The 15,223-nt window shown below is 49.3% G+C and overlaps 6 protein-coding genes across 6 annotated transcripts; 4 read left to right on the forward strand and 2 right to left on the reverse strand.

Annotated features, from left to right (window-relative positions):
• Positions 1 to 1,067: 1,067 nt before the first annotated feature.
• Positions 1,068 to 3,095, forward strand: BO72DRAFT_443957 (serine hydrolase domain-containing protein). The gene has a single exon (XM_040943708.1). It carries the CDS (start codon positions 1,134 to 1,136, stop codon positions 2,961 to 2,963), a length of 1,830 nt encoding a protein of 609 aa, XP_040805939.1. The 5' UTR covers positions 1,068 to 1,133; the 3' UTR covers positions 2,964 to 3,095.
• Positions 3,096 to 4,193: 1,098 nt separating this feature from the next.
• BO72DRAFT_511366 (PaaI family thioesterase) lies at positions 4,194 to 4,862 on the reverse strand (the record flags this gene model as incomplete). The annotated part of the gene is made up of 2 exons (XM_040949400.1): positions 4,671 to 4,862; positions 4,194 to 4,607 (listed from the first exon to the last, which is right to left on the reverse strand). Exons 1-2 carry the CDS (start codon positions 4,776 to 4,778, stop codon positions 4,194 to 4,196), a joined length of 522 nt encoding a protein of 173 aa, XP_040805940.1. The 5' UTR covers positions 4,779 to 4,862.
• A 753-nt stretch (positions 4,863 to 5,615) lies between these two features.
• BO72DRAFT_511368 (3-hydroxyacyl-CoA dehydrogenase family protein) lies at positions 5,616 to 6,643 on the reverse strand (the record flags this gene model as incomplete). Its single annotated transcript, XM_040949401.1, has 2 exons — positions 5,616 to 5,663; positions 5,804 to 6,643. The coding sequence occupies 2 exons, from the start codon at positions 6,641 to 6,643 to the stop codon at positions 5,616 to 5,618; spliced, it is 888 nt and encodes a 295-aa protein (XP_040805941.1).
• Positions 6,644 to 7,771: 1,128 nt separating this feature from the next.
• On the forward strand, positions 7,772 to 8,637 carry BO72DRAFT_443958 (uncharacterized protein; the record flags this gene model as incomplete). The annotated part of the gene is made up of 2 exons (XM_040943709.1): positions 7,772 to 8,284; positions 8,345 to 8,637. The coding sequence occupies exons 1-2, from the start codon at positions 7,999 to 8,001 to the stop codon at positions 8,635 to 8,637; spliced, it is 579 nt and encodes a 192-aa protein (XP_040805942.1). The 5' UTR covers positions 7,772 to 7,998.
• A 591-nt stretch (positions 8,638 to 9,228) lies between these two features.
• BO72DRAFT_482640 (uncharacterized protein) lies at positions 9,229 to 10,063 on the forward strand. Its single transcript, XM_040947736.1, has 2 exons — positions 9,229 to 9,608; positions 9,675 to 10,063. Exons 1-2 carry the CDS (start codon positions 9,320 to 9,322, stop codon positions 9,965 to 9,967), a joined length of 582 nt encoding a protein of 193 aa, XP_040805943.1. The 5' UTR covers positions 9,229 to 9,319; the 3' UTR covers positions 9,968 to 10,063.
• Positions 10,064 to 11,969: 1,906 nt separating this feature from the next.
• Positions 11,970 to 13,438, forward strand: BO72DRAFT_482641 (tellurite-resistance/dicarboxylate transporter family protein). Its single transcript, XM_040947737.1, has one exon. The coding sequence runs from the start codon at positions 12,094 to 12,096 to the stop codon at positions 13,348 to 13,350; it is 1,257 nt and encodes a 418-aa protein (XP_040805944.1). The 5' UTR covers positions 11,970 to 12,093; the 3' UTR covers positions 13,351 to 13,438.
• The last annotated feature ends 1,785 nt before the right edge of the window (positions 13,439 to 15,223 follow it).

Raw genomic sequence — 15,223 nt, forward strand, 5'->3', positions numbered from 1 at the left:
GCTTCATCTTTTAAAGAAACATGCTGTCGCAATCACTTGTGCAATTTTCCGACCGCGGGATTAGGAAAATCGGAATGACATCGTTCTTTCTTTCTACACATTGATTCAACACACATCGAGTCTTTTGGACAACAGCACTGCATTCAGCAATTCTAAAGCCCAAACAGGAGGAGAAAGGGAAGAAATGCTCAAATTCGCTATCAGTCTTCCCACCTCTCTCAACCAAAAAGAGTCTCTTGTACGAAATCAGCTGTTCAGCCCTAGTCCAGAGCCTCGCAGTCCGTCTGAAGGAGATTCGCAGTAAGAGCAGTTTGGCGGTAAGTCGGGATACTTCTGTGAGACCTGCTATATCAGTAAGCACCTACAGAACAAATGGCTCGAGAGAAGAGACTCAGCAGGTTGGGGTTTTGGGTCATGAAGGCTTGTAAGCTAAGGTTAGGCGGAGACTATCCATTCAATAATGCTGTCTGTAGATTGTTGGCACTATGATTAGACCATCTAATGATGCTGACCTTCATCATATTGAGGTCGGCTCCGCTCGCAATCTTCACAGGACTCGGTTGGATAGACTGTGAATCAGTTTAAGTTCACAGGATGAGACAACCAACTCACTTCGTCTGGCTGAAACAGCCACAGCGGAATCAGCTGACCGACTTGGCTGGCGGCCTGAGGCGGTGGGCTCACTCAGCTAATATACTTATTGTCAGGGATGCGACGCAGTTGACATCTTCGAAGCCATGTTGGTGTGCAGGCACCATAGCCATTATCATTTTCAACCCAGCCTTGCCAGCGCAGCGGATGACGGATCGTGCTTGGCAAAGTGGGTACTTTGTCTTACGCCATTGAAGTTGTCGACTGGCTACATCGTCAATTCCTGATCCGGTTTCAGTGATTCACGATGTAGATCTGGTGGGCCAAGCCGTCCAGCATTCGGATGGCTGTGCGGCGGATTCTGAGCGCCATAAACCCAGATGCAAGGCTACCTCAAGGGCAGCTTTGCACAGCCCGGCATGCCGTGCCCCATGCTTGGCAAACGTCTGCTTACAGGACGAAATGTATATAAGTGCTCAGTACGACACAGGCTTCTGTGAGGGGGTCCCAACCCTGGCTCTAACTCGGGATTAGCTTCCACAATGCGGCATTCAACACAATCCATCATTTTGTTTTCATCTTTGGCACTCGTTGCCACTGCTGACCGCCTGGGTCCCATATACCCAGCACCGGTTGACCTTTCTAGCTCCCATAGCCATGTTAGGGCTGTCTGGGAGAATCTCACCACTACCATTGACGACTATTTGAAACACCCTTCCAAGAACGGATCGACTACGCTTCTAGGAATTGAAAACATCACGTTTTCAGCCGGGCTATTCTCAGTCCATGATCCGGAAGCGAAGAAACTCCAGTATCATTGGACCAGTCCGGAAATCGCAGAATCCACCAATGGAACCAGGAAAGTGGATGGAGATAGCATTTTCCGCATCGCCAGCGTCAGCAAGCTCTTCACCACTTATGCTGGCATGCTCTCTCTAGCCGAGGGTCAGTGGGATCTTCCCCTCTCCAAAATCTACCCCGGTTTCGCCAAATATGCGGCAGAAGCCATCGACGCCCCGGCGTGGAGCATCAATTGGGATGAAATCACGCCGTGGGCACTAGCTTCCCAGAGTTCGGGCATTCCTACGCAAGGGGGGCCGCTCATGGATCTATTGTGGCAATACGTAACGGGGCAGAGCACCGTAAGCCCTATCACAGCCTACGGACTTCCGCCAGAAAACACGAGCAGCCTGGGACCATGCTACGGCTCGCTTGAAGAGGCACTTGAGTTGTGTGACGGCACGAATGTCATCGATTCTATGGGATCACGGCCACCGACGTTCAAGCCTTGGTGGACCCCTATGTACTCCGACGCAAACTTTGAGATGCTGGCACTCATGATCTCTAACATCACTGGGAAGTCAATATCAGAAATATATCAGACAGAGGTCTTCGACTCCCTGAACCTGAGCTCAACGTTCTCGTCTCCGCCGACGAGCAATGTGACCCAGGCCCGGGCTGTCGTTGCGGGTCCCGCAGCAGCGGGGTTCTATCTGGAGATCCCCTTCACTACCCCATCCGGAGGGATCTACTCCTCAACCAACGACCTCGCCACATTCGGTGTTTCGATCCTGAACCACACGCTACTCCCCGAAACTACCACGCGCAAATGGATGAAACCTCAAACGCACACAGCAAGTCTGACCGCCTCCATTGGCGCCCCATGGGAGATCGTTCGTGTTGTGAGTCCCACCACGGGTAGGGTGACAGACATCTATACCAAGCTGGGAGACTCGGGCTACTATGGCGGCATTGTCGCTCTGATCCCAGACTATGACGCCGGTTTCAGCATCCTCGCAGCCTCTACGAGCGACCAACGCAGTGCTCTGACCAACGTGATCCTGGATTATATTACTCTGTCTGTACTTCCAGCTTTAGAGGCCCAGGCCGCTCTCGAGGCAGCTCAGAATCTTGTAGGCACATACGTCTCAGAGGATCCCAGTCTCAATTCCTCCGTCACTATCGCGACTGACGATTCTGTCGGTTCTTCGAGCTACTTCCATGGTCTGAGACTTACCCAGTGGATATCGAACAACACCGACCTGCTAGCCTCGCCCTATCTGAGCGGTTACAAGCCTCGGCTTCTGCTGAGCATCCCGAAGTCCACTCCCCGTGGCGTGGCCGGAGAGGTAGCCTTTCAGGTTTCCAGGTTCCCGCAGACGTACAGCTATTTCGCTTCCAATGCGGCAGATCTCGGCGTGATCGGTCCATTTACGGGTCAATATAACACCAACCTGGACTTTTGGAGTACTGACACTATTTACTATGGAACTCGTGGTTTGGGCACGTTTGTTTTCACCGTCGACGGTGACGGGAAAGCTTCGGCTATCTCTCCTACGGCTGCGAAGATCAAGTTGGAGAGAAAGACGTAGCTGGACTTCTTCTTTGTTATGATTGTTGTATTTATCATTTTGACGCCAGTGCTAGTTCTTAAACTGTCTCCGTTCACTTTTCTATCGAATATAAAGCATCCCACAAATCTTCAAGTCACTTCTCGGTCATTATCTACCTTTACCCGTCGCACAGATTGATTTCCAGAAGTCCAACATGTCAAACTGCATTGAGGGCACACTTACCATTCTTGAGAAACAATCTTCGCTCGCTGCTATTGGTGTCTGGAACAGTGCTTAGCTTCCAGAGCACCTTGCCCTATATTCCTTTTTGGTGAAGGAGTGGCTGTTCATCGAATTTATTCTAATAAGGTGTTCATGTTGCTACTGGCGGGCCTGACTCATTCCCGAGCCTGGATTAGAAATTGGGGTGTAATCACTTAAGATTATACTAGCAAGATTCTCTTTTGGGTAGGATTCGAACCTTGTTTATTTGTCGGTGTAAACCGGTACATGAAATTTTATGCTTAATCATTTAACTACATGTGAACCTTGTTTCTGTATATTGTGGTGATGTGGCGTCGTTAATCAGGTGTATCATAAATTTCCATTAGACAATGCAGCAAATGGACTACCAGGGAAGAAGGTATTAACATAGCTAGCGATGCCCCCCCGCCCCCCACCCCATTTTCTTTCATTTTGTTCTTCTTTCTTTTTGTTGGTGACCACCGCCTACGCCATGCTTATCTTTGGTGTATCTTTTCTTGTTCTGTATTGCTTTCTCTTGCCTATCCAATCACATTTGGAATTGCAAAGCACTACTAGTGTCTGGTATTTTTCACTATCCAATGATTTCTATCTTATTAGAGTTTTTGGATAGCAGGGAATTCCTGACCCACCAAATCTTGAATATCCTACATATTGAAATGGATTCATGAAGGTTTATGTAACGGCGCTCGGGTTCGCAGACGTATTCAAAGGATTGACCGCTAGGGGCCTTCATATTCAGGGCAGTCTAAGCCAAGAGCCCACATTCTGAACATGTCAAGACGTCATATGAACCCAGCACTATAACACAACAAGGTCAGCCTTTACAAGACATGTAGGACTCATGCAAGGGACCGGATTGGGCAAGATATTCGTCACTCTTATGCTCTGAATGACAAACCCCCTTTACCTAGCACACCGATTTTGGAATCCATGTCTTTGTGTAGAATTATCTCATTGTCTGTAAGCATGTGACTAAAGCGCTCTTTAGGACTGAGCAAGCCTCTACAACTTGCCTACATCTTCGCGGTCCATATTGACCTTTTCGTGCACGCCTATGACACAGAGCTCCCCAGAATCGACATCGTAGAAATCAGCCCTTGCCAACGCCATACGCCTTCCCAGATTAATCATGAGGCAGATTGCCCGGACCTCAGCACCTAGCGGAAGAGAATGCAGGAAGGTCATGCGCATATTGCGACTGACGCCGGAGTCCGAGAATCGACCCGGCGTGGCCGCAGCGATAATAAGCACGTTCGTGAAATTATCGACAAGAGTAGCAGCGCATCCTCCATGGAGATGCATTTGGGGGCCGCACATTGATTTTGTCACCACAAATCGGTAGGTCACGGAAGTATCGGGGCGTTCAACTGCAGACTCGATTCGAAGATAGCAATCCTCCGCATTGACATCCCAGTTCTCATGAGAGATAGGAATTAGCAGGGTCCCTCTTTACTACGCTACAAAGATACAAGGACATACCTCCTTGAGCTTCTGATGTCCCATAAGCTGAAAATACCAGAAAACCTTCTTTTCGAAGTTCTCAATAATCTCTTCAGGCGCGGACATTGACATGATCCTCTTCGGCATGGTGAAATAATTGCAGGATGGTATTGCGTGTTGGAATTATGTCTGATGTGCAAGGCACAATTCAAGGTGGCTAGACTTGTCATCTTGGAAAGAGTAGGGCATTCGCCCATTATATAGAACCTCCAACGGTGACGCACCATTGTTCATTCTGATCCACATATTCACAGAAATATTAGTAAAGCATGATAGTCAGACGAGAAGCTAGAAATCCGTGCCTGCCTTTTTCGTTAATGTACACGTCACAAGACCAGCAATGTATGTACAATTTGCATCATGCAGAAGTTCTGAGTATGCCGAAACTCGTGTCATGACTCAGAATCGTGTAAACGCAGATCCTCAATGCTACTTTGTGGCTAGCCAGGTCGGCTCTCTACTGAGCATTTTCTCTCCTTAAACAGTCATTCATAAATGAATGCGCACTGAGTGATCTTGGCTACGCGATGAGGCCATTCTCACAAATTCATCAAGCTTAGCATGACATACTTTGCCTCATGCTAGATACATCAGAGTAGCTGACCTGTTCTCGATATGCATTATTTATTCGCCGATAATCGGCACCAAGTCAACGCGGGAATGATCTCCCTGCCCTCCGGGGTGATCGTTGGCTCCTCCGGGATGAGCCTCAATATTTCACTTCCATTGTCCGCTTCAAAATGTACAACCCGTCTTTCCAGTTGTCCAATCATGTTAGGGTAGATACAGTGTGTAAAGCGATGCTGAACGGTTGGTTTCTCGCCATCGTCATCCACGTAGAATTGACCGGAGTATGCGAAATACCGTCGGGCCGCCTGAGAATGCTCCTCGGGCGTGGCAGTCCAGTAGTCAACCGACTTGAACTCAGCTTGGCCGGGGATTCGTAGCTGCGCGGAGACATAACCCGCCTCGCTGTAGATCAAGTGGCCCGATATGTCTCTGCCAAAAGGATGATCCTTGTGCTGGGAGCCTGACTGGAGACTGGACACCGATGTGCACTCCACCAACTCCCAGGCTCCCAACAACCGATCCCGAAGTCGACTGTGACTCACCTGCTTCTCGTCCTCTTCCCGTGGCGGGGGCAGCAACCTACCAGTGCCTGACTCCACATAGTTCTCTCGGAAGAATGCCAGTGCGTAAGACGGGAGGTACGTTCGTTCCTTTAGATAAATCTCCTCAATGTCGCACACTGTCTGCAAGCCCACAAGATCCATGAGCTCGCAGGGCCCATACTTGGCCTGCATAGCCTGCTTGAGCATCGCATCAATATCCGTCGGGCTTCCCGCGCCATCCGCAAGCACCATCATGATCTCACGCTTGACCGCCGCCCAGATACGGTTCATGATGAACCCCGTCGAGTCGGCTTGGCAGACCACCGGACGGCGCCCGATCTCGCGGAGCTCCTGCGTCAGAGATTCGATAACATCAGGGCTTGTTTGTCCGCATGACATGAGTTCGACGAAAGGCCCCTGCGCTGGGGGGAAGTAATGAGCGTTCAGAATGCGACGTTGGCTCGCAGCTGTGATGCCTTCGACCAGGGCACTGCTGCGAATCGAGGATGAATTTGTCGTGATGATTGTGTTCGAAGCGCAGAGAGAGCTCAAGGTGTTCAACAACTGCTTCTTGGCATCGATGTCCTCGGCAATGCACTCGATTACCATCCACGCATTCTCGACGGCGTCTTCTAGGTCTCGGGTGATCTTCACATGATTGGGCTGGTCCGCTTTTTGATTGAGCTGTGACTCAATCCAGTGCAGAGCATCCTGCGCAACGTCTTCGTTTGTATCATACAAAGTCACTGTGCGGTTGTGTTGAACGTAGACTAGAGCAACCTGGCGGCCGATTGTGCCACAACCGATAATGGCAACGTGCTTAGTATCTCTGTAAGCCATGGTGATTGTAATGTGCGGACGGAATGGCCTTGAGTAGTGAGGTTAAAAACGTCAAGAGCAGAAATTCGCAGTTGGTTTTTATCCGTGTCATGGTAGACAGGGACGGTCAGGGGCTTATATTCAGCACTTTTTCCGACGCAAAGACGACCCATCTGGGAAAGTACTGTCAATGTGATGGAATGCTGCGGCTCTCTTGGCAGACTACACAGGTAATACAACTCACAGTCGGTCTACCATGTATGCATACTATTCGCACTTGGAAAAACTTGTTCTCTTCAAGATACTTACCTGGGTTGACTTTCAAGTCCAAGGCCAAGTGGGTGTGACACCAATTTGTGCTCTGGTATCTCAGGAATAGAGTTTCTGCCCCCTTACATCTAGATGACTTCATCCAGCGGAGGAGAAAAATCGCCGAACTCGACAAAGACCGCCGTTCATAATGATGAGAAGAAGCTCATGGCACCCTACTCTTCCCTTGGGCTTAATGCATGAGATAATCGCACTGAGGTTCCTAGTATTGTCTTAGATCGTGATGCGTCATCTTACCAATATTACGTGAAGGGTCGAGCAGGTGATCAACACGGACACATCGATGTTGGAAAACTATCACCAGTCTTGAGATAATTTAGGTTTCCTTTTGCAATCTCTTACCAAAGAACATGGCAGAAGCACAATCCTGTCTCATACTAGAATTAGCTAGTTTGTATTCATAAATGACCTCGTGGTTTCAGGGCTCGAGCCGAAACTGCCCTAAGATATACTCCATTGCTCTAAGCAAGCTCTAAATACTTCCATGATCGTGAACAACCGAGGTAGTTGAGATTCTCTTTTCAAGAACCCCGACTCCTGTCTCACACCAGAACTCAAGACTTTAGTCAACTCTGGGGTAAAATCAGTCATTCGGTTTGTGCACTTGTAGCCCAATCTATCGCGCATCGCCTTCCAATCATATGAGCCAGTTCCAAACGGCCGGGGTCACTGCTGCTCGGGGCATCAAACGAACGCATGTGGCTTCATCGGTTTCAGACTAAACCCTTTACAGTTTGCCGACACACCCGACCCTAGCCTAACCGGTCGATAACCGTAACTCTCTAGGATAGGGGCTGACTGTATCTCCATAGGCATAGGCCTGCATTGAATGCGAACGAGTGGGGGCAAATCCCTTTGAATTTGTCAAAGTCGCTGCCTGACCTCGACTAAGTGTCTGTTCTGCGGACTGATCTACGATTGTCAACACGACATATAACTCTCATCTTTTCAGCCAACATCGTCCTTCCTTTCCCTCTCTTGCTGTGATCATCGGAAGTCAGTGTTATCTTCAAGATTTGGATCACCCTATGACATTGTGCCACACCATGAAGCCTACATTCTTTGCCATGCTGGCAGCCCTAGCACTTCCGCTCAGCTCGGCTCAGACCGCTAGGCCCGACTGCTACACCAGCACTGGTGACATGGAAATGGTTGGCACATCCGTATACCAGTCTACCGGGATTTGCATGAATATGTGCAACCAAGTCAACGCGTATTACTACGCCACCCAAGGAAAAGCCTGCTGGTGTGGCAAGCAGCCACCGCCATTTGAGACTAAAACAGACAACCGAGCCTGTACAATTCAGTGTCCGGGTTACCCGTTCGATAAGTGTGAGTCTCATGACCTTTTCCACCATCGCAATCTGTCTCTAGTCGACTAACGAGACGTAGGTGGCGGTGATGGTGTCTACTCGGTTGGGGAAATGCCGGGCGACCATCCGAGCATCTCTAGCGGGGAAAGCGCTTCGACTATGGCTGCAGCTTCGACTGCAGTAGGCACAATTCAGAGCACAGCTACTGCTGATAATTTGGCTATGCCCTCGGAGTCATCTGGTCCTACCAGTTCCAGTTCTGTCTCTGTCGTACCTTGGACCAGCAGCACACCGCTGGCGAGTGCTGTTCATGCCAATTCTACCTCCGTGGCGAGCCCTCGCTTCAAGCTACTCTTTCTCCAAAATGCTTAAGGATGATTCAATTACACTTTGCGCGATTTGAATGTTGTTACTTGATCAATTTCTCCGTTGATGTTGTAAGGAACGTAGACCGCGAGTAGGCAATTCAGGGAGATCTTCCTTCGGTATTGATACAGGAGGAGACAACTGTTCCAAAGATGTAGTAATCTTCTGACCATATGTAGAGAGCGAGGAGCAGGAGATGCTAACATTGATACTAAGAGGCGGGAATTTGTTTATTTGATCTAACTTCGATTGTAGGGAAAAAGTCAGCCGCAATCAGCCAGCTAAGGCTGCCTCAGGCATAAGATTCGGGTGATCCCGACAAGCGGAACCCCCCACTGGGAATAGCCTCATCCACAATCCTATTCTAGGAAATACCCTAATCCGGTTTCGAAAAGCCGAGATTACTCGACTCTGAAATCAGCCAATGGGAACCACGCCTGTCTCAGATCAGGGGTACCTTTCATCTGAGGCAAGACCCTTGTGTTCGTTCAATTGGCCCAATGGATATGCGGCCCCCAAAGGCCGCAGCCAAAATGCAGCCAATTTGAATCTCACAGGGTCCTGCAATGACTGCCTTTTCCTGGGGCTGCACTTCCACCCTATTTATCTTAGTCTTCCCCGAATTTGTCATTCTTCCCACTTTGTTTTGTGTCTTCTAACCTACCATTGACAATAGCCCATATTCATAATGATCTCGACGTCTTCAAACGCGCTGGGTGCTCTAGCACTCTTCCTTGTTTCGGCCCAAGCCCTTGAATGGGGTACATACGCCTGCATGAAGAGTTCTGGGGACATGACTAAACTAGGCTCGTCGCCATACCAATCTGCCGGCTTGTGCCAGGACTTGTGCGAGAAAGAGAAGGGTTATTTCTTTGCCTTGCAAGGCGAAGGCTGCTGGTGTGGCAGTCAGCCCCCCGCCTTTGGTAGTATGGGTGGTTCGTGTGATACGGATTGTCCAGGCTATCCCGATGACAAGTGTATGTGTGAATTCCAACACCGCGTTGATAGAACCGACTGACCGGCGACTGACACTTGTCGCTTAGGTGGAGGCGACGGCACTTACTCGGTCTGGGAATTGGAGGAGGACTATTCGAATCCTAGTCTGGAGTCGAACACCGCGACGATGACCTCAACAGCAGTGACATCCTCTTCTGCTTCCTCCGCCTCCTTCTCTTCTTCTTCTCTTTCGTCCGCCGATTCTGGGGTCGTGACATCGAGCTCAGCGACGGTGGCCTCCTCGTCTGCTGCCATCCCATCAGCTACTACTACTACGCCATTGACTCAATCTGTTCATACTAATGCGGCCAGCCGCCCCTCCAAGTTCCTGTTTTTCTAATTCTATCAGTGGGCAAAAGTGGTCGAACGCAAATGTGATTTTTGTTGAAATATGTACAATAATATTTCGAACTGCATCTGCAGATCCTAGAATTCCATTTCGCTCGTTTTATAGCCTCGCCCTCGATACCTTGCCCAGCGGCAGAAGCTAGCTTAAGGTATCATGATAAGCCTAATACTATATTGTGCACAGTGAAATCTCCTCGTGGATACATAGATCAGAGTGCATCTGAGTGATGCATTGTCGATCATCTGTGGGCCGGTCTCAGGTCGGGGCTTGCAGTAGCTAGAGACAAATCTATTGTACGTGCATGGGTGTCATCCCACCACTCCCGGAAACATATATCGCCAATACTTCCCTGAGCCTCGATGCGACCGGCCATTGCAGGGATAGGAGGAAAGAAGATCTACGTGATCGCAAACACACCAATCCTGATATGGCAATCTGGTCTAAGATGTTACGCATAAGAGGTCAAAACTGGCCCGTGGAATAATGCTTTGTACGAACTATTGCTTGTTGGACATGGGAAATTGGAATCTTTGGAATATAGATAGAAGTTATTATCTTACTGGTACATACGACCACAGGGTGTGGAAAACAGGGCTTCCCGTCCGCTCAGCCGTACTTAAGCCACACGCCGGGAGGTTAGTAGTTGGGTGGGTGACCACCAGCGAATCCCTTCTGTTGTATGTTTTTGCTTGTTTTTGCTCTTTTTTGGCGTTCTTGATTGACATTCTTCCAAATCACCACGTTCCATTGTTTATTCATTCTCTTTTGTCTGGGCAGCTGGATGTCTCGGCCGAGAAACAGTACCCCTCTACAAACCGTGTCTCCTCCTCATATCGAATGGAGTCACCACAAATTTGGCAGTAGACTTGATCTAATCTGCTACTACCTGAACCAGTCCATTCCACCGCACATAAGCTCTCTTTAATTCTCAATGTGCCGTGGCCCATGTGGTGACTCTGATTCAGGATGCTTTGTCCCCGGTCCGATTGGCCGGGCGATTTTTAAAGCCGTCCCGCCACAGTGGGCCTTGAGTCCCTGACCGAAGCTTGGAGTTGGAACAAGAGTCACTTGGCATTGCAACAGGTACCATAGACTCGGTAAGGTACCGTACTTGGCTTCCGAATACCCGTACGGCAACCCGACATCTGCTCCTCCCCTCTCCTTGGTAGAGAATCATCAGTCCACTGGCTTTACAAATTTCTACAGGTCTGATACTTCAATATTTAGATCACCTTGATTTTCATTTTCTTTGGAAATAGAGTATCAGCCAGGGTTACCATCTTCCTTGTACTGGCCGAAGCCAGCGATTATCATGAAGCATCTCGGTTGATCCTCGGTTGATATCACATTGATGCACACTCAGCACAAGGATTCCTTATACTGAGTAGATATGTCTTAGGGAGTGTTAGATACCCCTAGTAACGCCTGAGTACGTCAGGGGATACCGCCACGCTTCTCTTTGTCTCCTTTTCTTTCGATTTGTGGGATTCGGGGGGGCAGGTCTAGCGCACCCCGCGGTGTCGAATGAATCTCCAGAAATCGATGATCTCCTTTACAGATCAGCTCTGGTATATGATTGTTCTAGCCCATGGAGGCCAGAACGGCCATCGTAGCGGCCCATGGGGTGTCTCTCATTATAGGTAACTTCTGTCTACGCACATATGCAGAGTGTTGTTAGGACTAAAGACTAGGTTGGGCAGGTGCTTTTGGTAGTTCTCTTGTCATGATTTGGTTTTCTTTCTCCTCTAATTACGTTGTCTTTATTATGAACATCCTATATGCCATAAAAGTTATGTTCATACCACCCCAGTCACACGTACCGGCAGTTCCTCTCCGCGGTGTTGTTGTTGTCCTGTGGGCCCCTCCCTGGGGCTTACTTACATAATTTTTACGGTACGTTTGTGGCCCCATTACTCGCTCTGAATAAAAGGCTGTCTCGCTCCTTTCAACGTAGCCATACCAGCTCTGCATTCTGGAAAGCCTGTTTGAGATTTTTCCCTTCTCTGCAACGTCCCCCGTCGCTGTCTCTCAACCACTATCGGTGGTAGTTTTCCCCTGCTGCCCAAAATCTCTTTCTTACCTTTTCTCCTGCTGGGGAGACCCAAACAATTACCACAATGCACGACCACAGCACTGGATCTAGTCCATACATCTCGGACGTGGAAACCTTGAACCACGCCTGCGAGAAGTCCGTCAACCCCGAGACCAAAGTCTCCCAGCCTCAGGAATCTCCCATTATCAGCAATAATGAACATCAGGAGTTTGTTAAGCTGGGCATCCGCCAACGGCTGCGTCATTTCACCTGGGCCTGGTATACCCTAACCATGAGCGCAGGTGGACTGGCCCTTCTTCTCCGCAACCAGCCGTATCAATTCAAGGGGTTGAAGGAGATAGGCCTGGTGGTATACATAGCCAATCTCGTCTTCTTTACTATCATCGGCTCTCTCATGATCACCAGGTTTGTTCTTTACAACAACCTGATGGACTCTCTCCGCCACGACCGAGAAGGTTTCTTCTTTCCAACCTTCTGGCTCTCCATCGCCACCATGATTAGTGGTCTATCTGCCTACTTCTCTACTGAAGACACGCACCGCCTCAATTATGCTCTCGAGGGTCTCTTCTGGGCGTACTGTATCTTCACGTTTGCCTCAGCAGTGATCCAGTACTCCTTTGTCTTCTCCTATCACACGTTCCCTCTGCAAACTATGATGCCATCATGGATCTTACCGGCATTCCCTATCATGCTGAGCGGAACCATTGCCTCTGCCGCTTCCAGCTACCAGCCTGCGGTGTCTGCCACGCCTATGATTGTTGCCGGCATCACGTTCCAGGGACTCGGATTCTGCATCAGCTTCATGATGTACGCCCACTACATCGGGCGTCTGATGGAGACGGGCATCCCTTCGAGCGAGCACCGTCCTGGTATGTTCATCTGTGTCGGCCCCCCTGCCTTCACGCTGCTGGCTATCATCGGCATGGCCAACGGCCTTCCCGAGGGCTTCAGTATCCTGGGCGATGGTGGCATGGACGACCGTCACATCATGCGAGTACTGGCCGTCTGCGCGGGCATGTTCCTCTGGGCTCTGAGCATTTGGTTCTTCTGTGTCGCTCTGGGCTCAGTTGTGCGGGCGCCTCCCCATGATTTCCACCTCAACTGGTGGGCTATGGTCTTCCCTAACACCGGACTCACTCTCGCCACCATCACCCTGGCCAAGTCACTGGACAGTGCCGCGTTGAAATGGGTGGGCGTGGGCATGTCCCTCTGCGTGATCTGCATGTTCATCTTCGTCTTCGTGAGCACCATTAGGGCTGTTCTCTTGAAGAGGATCATGTGGCCAGGTCGGGATGAGGATGTGTCCGAGTTGTTCGAATGATCTATCTCCCTCGTCGGCCACGATGCATGAAGTCCCAAAACTCTGTGTGTTCTCGGTTGTTATCATTTGAAGCGATTTATATATGCATATACATGTTGAGCGCCCGTGGTTTATGGTGTGTTTGTCCGCTGTCGTCGTTTATTTCTTTCTCCTTCGAGTCTATCTTCTTCTATATTGTTCAAATTTCTCAATCAGTATATAGCCATAGTTGAACCAATATACAGTCATTCCATCAAGACTTGGCATTGATGATACTCGACCCCTATTCAAACCTACGCTGGCCGAATGTGGTGGGAGATGCCCAGCCTTAGGCAATTTCAACTCACCGGCTGTAACCCATGGACCATTGCCACTCCCAGGAGAGTCAGAGCAAAACTCTGCCCTGACTCCCCCCCCCCCTCCTCCAAACCAAGCCTCACGCCTCACCAGTGGGCCCCTGTACTCGCCTCAGCATCATCAACAACATCATCACCATAAACACCATCAACATGGCGAATTCGATGCTCTTTTCGGTATGATTTCATCACCGACAGACAAATGTGTGAAAATACTGCCAAACAGCCCCCTTCTTGCCCCCCCTAGGGAGAATTCCCTTATTATTATTAGCGAAATCCTCTTCCAAGTCTACACACAGGGCAAGTCAATTCTCGTGAGATCGGGCGAAACCGTAGCCCCCTTTCCGAGACCACCCTACTCGGCATGCCGTGATTTCCCGATATCGAACGAAAACGAACAGCCCTCTTCTTCATTCCGGCATGCAAAGCCTGGTTCTGAGTCCCGATCTTCGATGTCGGAGACTGACCGAACCTCAGCGGACCCACATACCGGGTCGGCGGGGCACCATTTCTCACCCAAGCCTCACCCGTCTAGGTTTTTTTTTTTCTTCTGTTCGGGTGCCAGCACAGCATCTATGGTCAGTGGTCACGTAAGGTTAGGGCACAAGAAGAGTAAAATAGGAGAGGGTTACTCAGTACGTATCCAGTATTTTTTTTTCTGTCCGACCAGCCCGGTGGCACTTCGGGCTTGGTTTCATATTTCGGACATTCCCGCCGAAGTAATGCTGGGCATTGATGACAGGGATGACAGGAAGATACGCTGGTGCTTGGTTGGTAGAGTGAGAGCTGCTTGGATAACGTATAGGGTATTGTAAATATATGACGGTAAGATACGTGCCCTATCTTTCACTTTCCTGCGAATGATCGGATTGTTGTTTATACCGTAGTGAGAAAAGTAATATGCATTTTCCTTCGAATAATGACTTATCTATGTCCTGTCAAGCATTATATGAATGAAAATTTTGTGATTCTTGACTTGAGTTTTTGCATGGTAAGTGGAAGATTTACGTTCTGTGCAACCCGTCTCCGGGCACAGCGCGACAGTCAAGAGGAATCCGACGTACTGACCAAAGCTATGGTCCACAGCCCAAATTCCATTGAGACTTTTACAGCCATGGCGATGCCTCAGGTAATTGGGCCAGGCTTTCTCATATCTAGAGGTGGTTTTCATATCGAATGAATTGGAGCCAGCTCACGTGACTTCAATAACAAGCATACACAGTGACATAATTGACAGTCGCATAATTCTCCTCTATCTCTATATCAGGCGTCCTTGTCAAAAAAGAAAGGGATCAAGATCTGCGTTTCCCTAGGTCAGTAGCCCCATTGAAAAGTGAAGATGTGGACACATCACCAGTGGCCATCGCAAACAGCCTACAGCTTTGAATGGTCTATTAGCCATGAAAAGTCTGAAGGATGTGTATGGTTGGCTGCATCCTATACTTATAACAGCTCAGCAACTTTGGGCACAGTGGGCTGGGTTCGACCTTTGATATTTCGACGGTCAATGCTAGGTATGATCTATGAAGCTGGATTGT

Source organism: Aspergillus fijiensis, assembly GCF_003184825.1.
Source record: "Aspergillus fijiensis CBS 313.89 unplaced genomic scaffold BO72scaffold_3, whole genome shotgun sequence".
Lineage (NCBI taxonomy): Eukaryota > Fungi > Ascomycota > Eurotiomycetes > Eurotiales > Aspergillaceae > Aspergillus > Aspergillus fijiensis.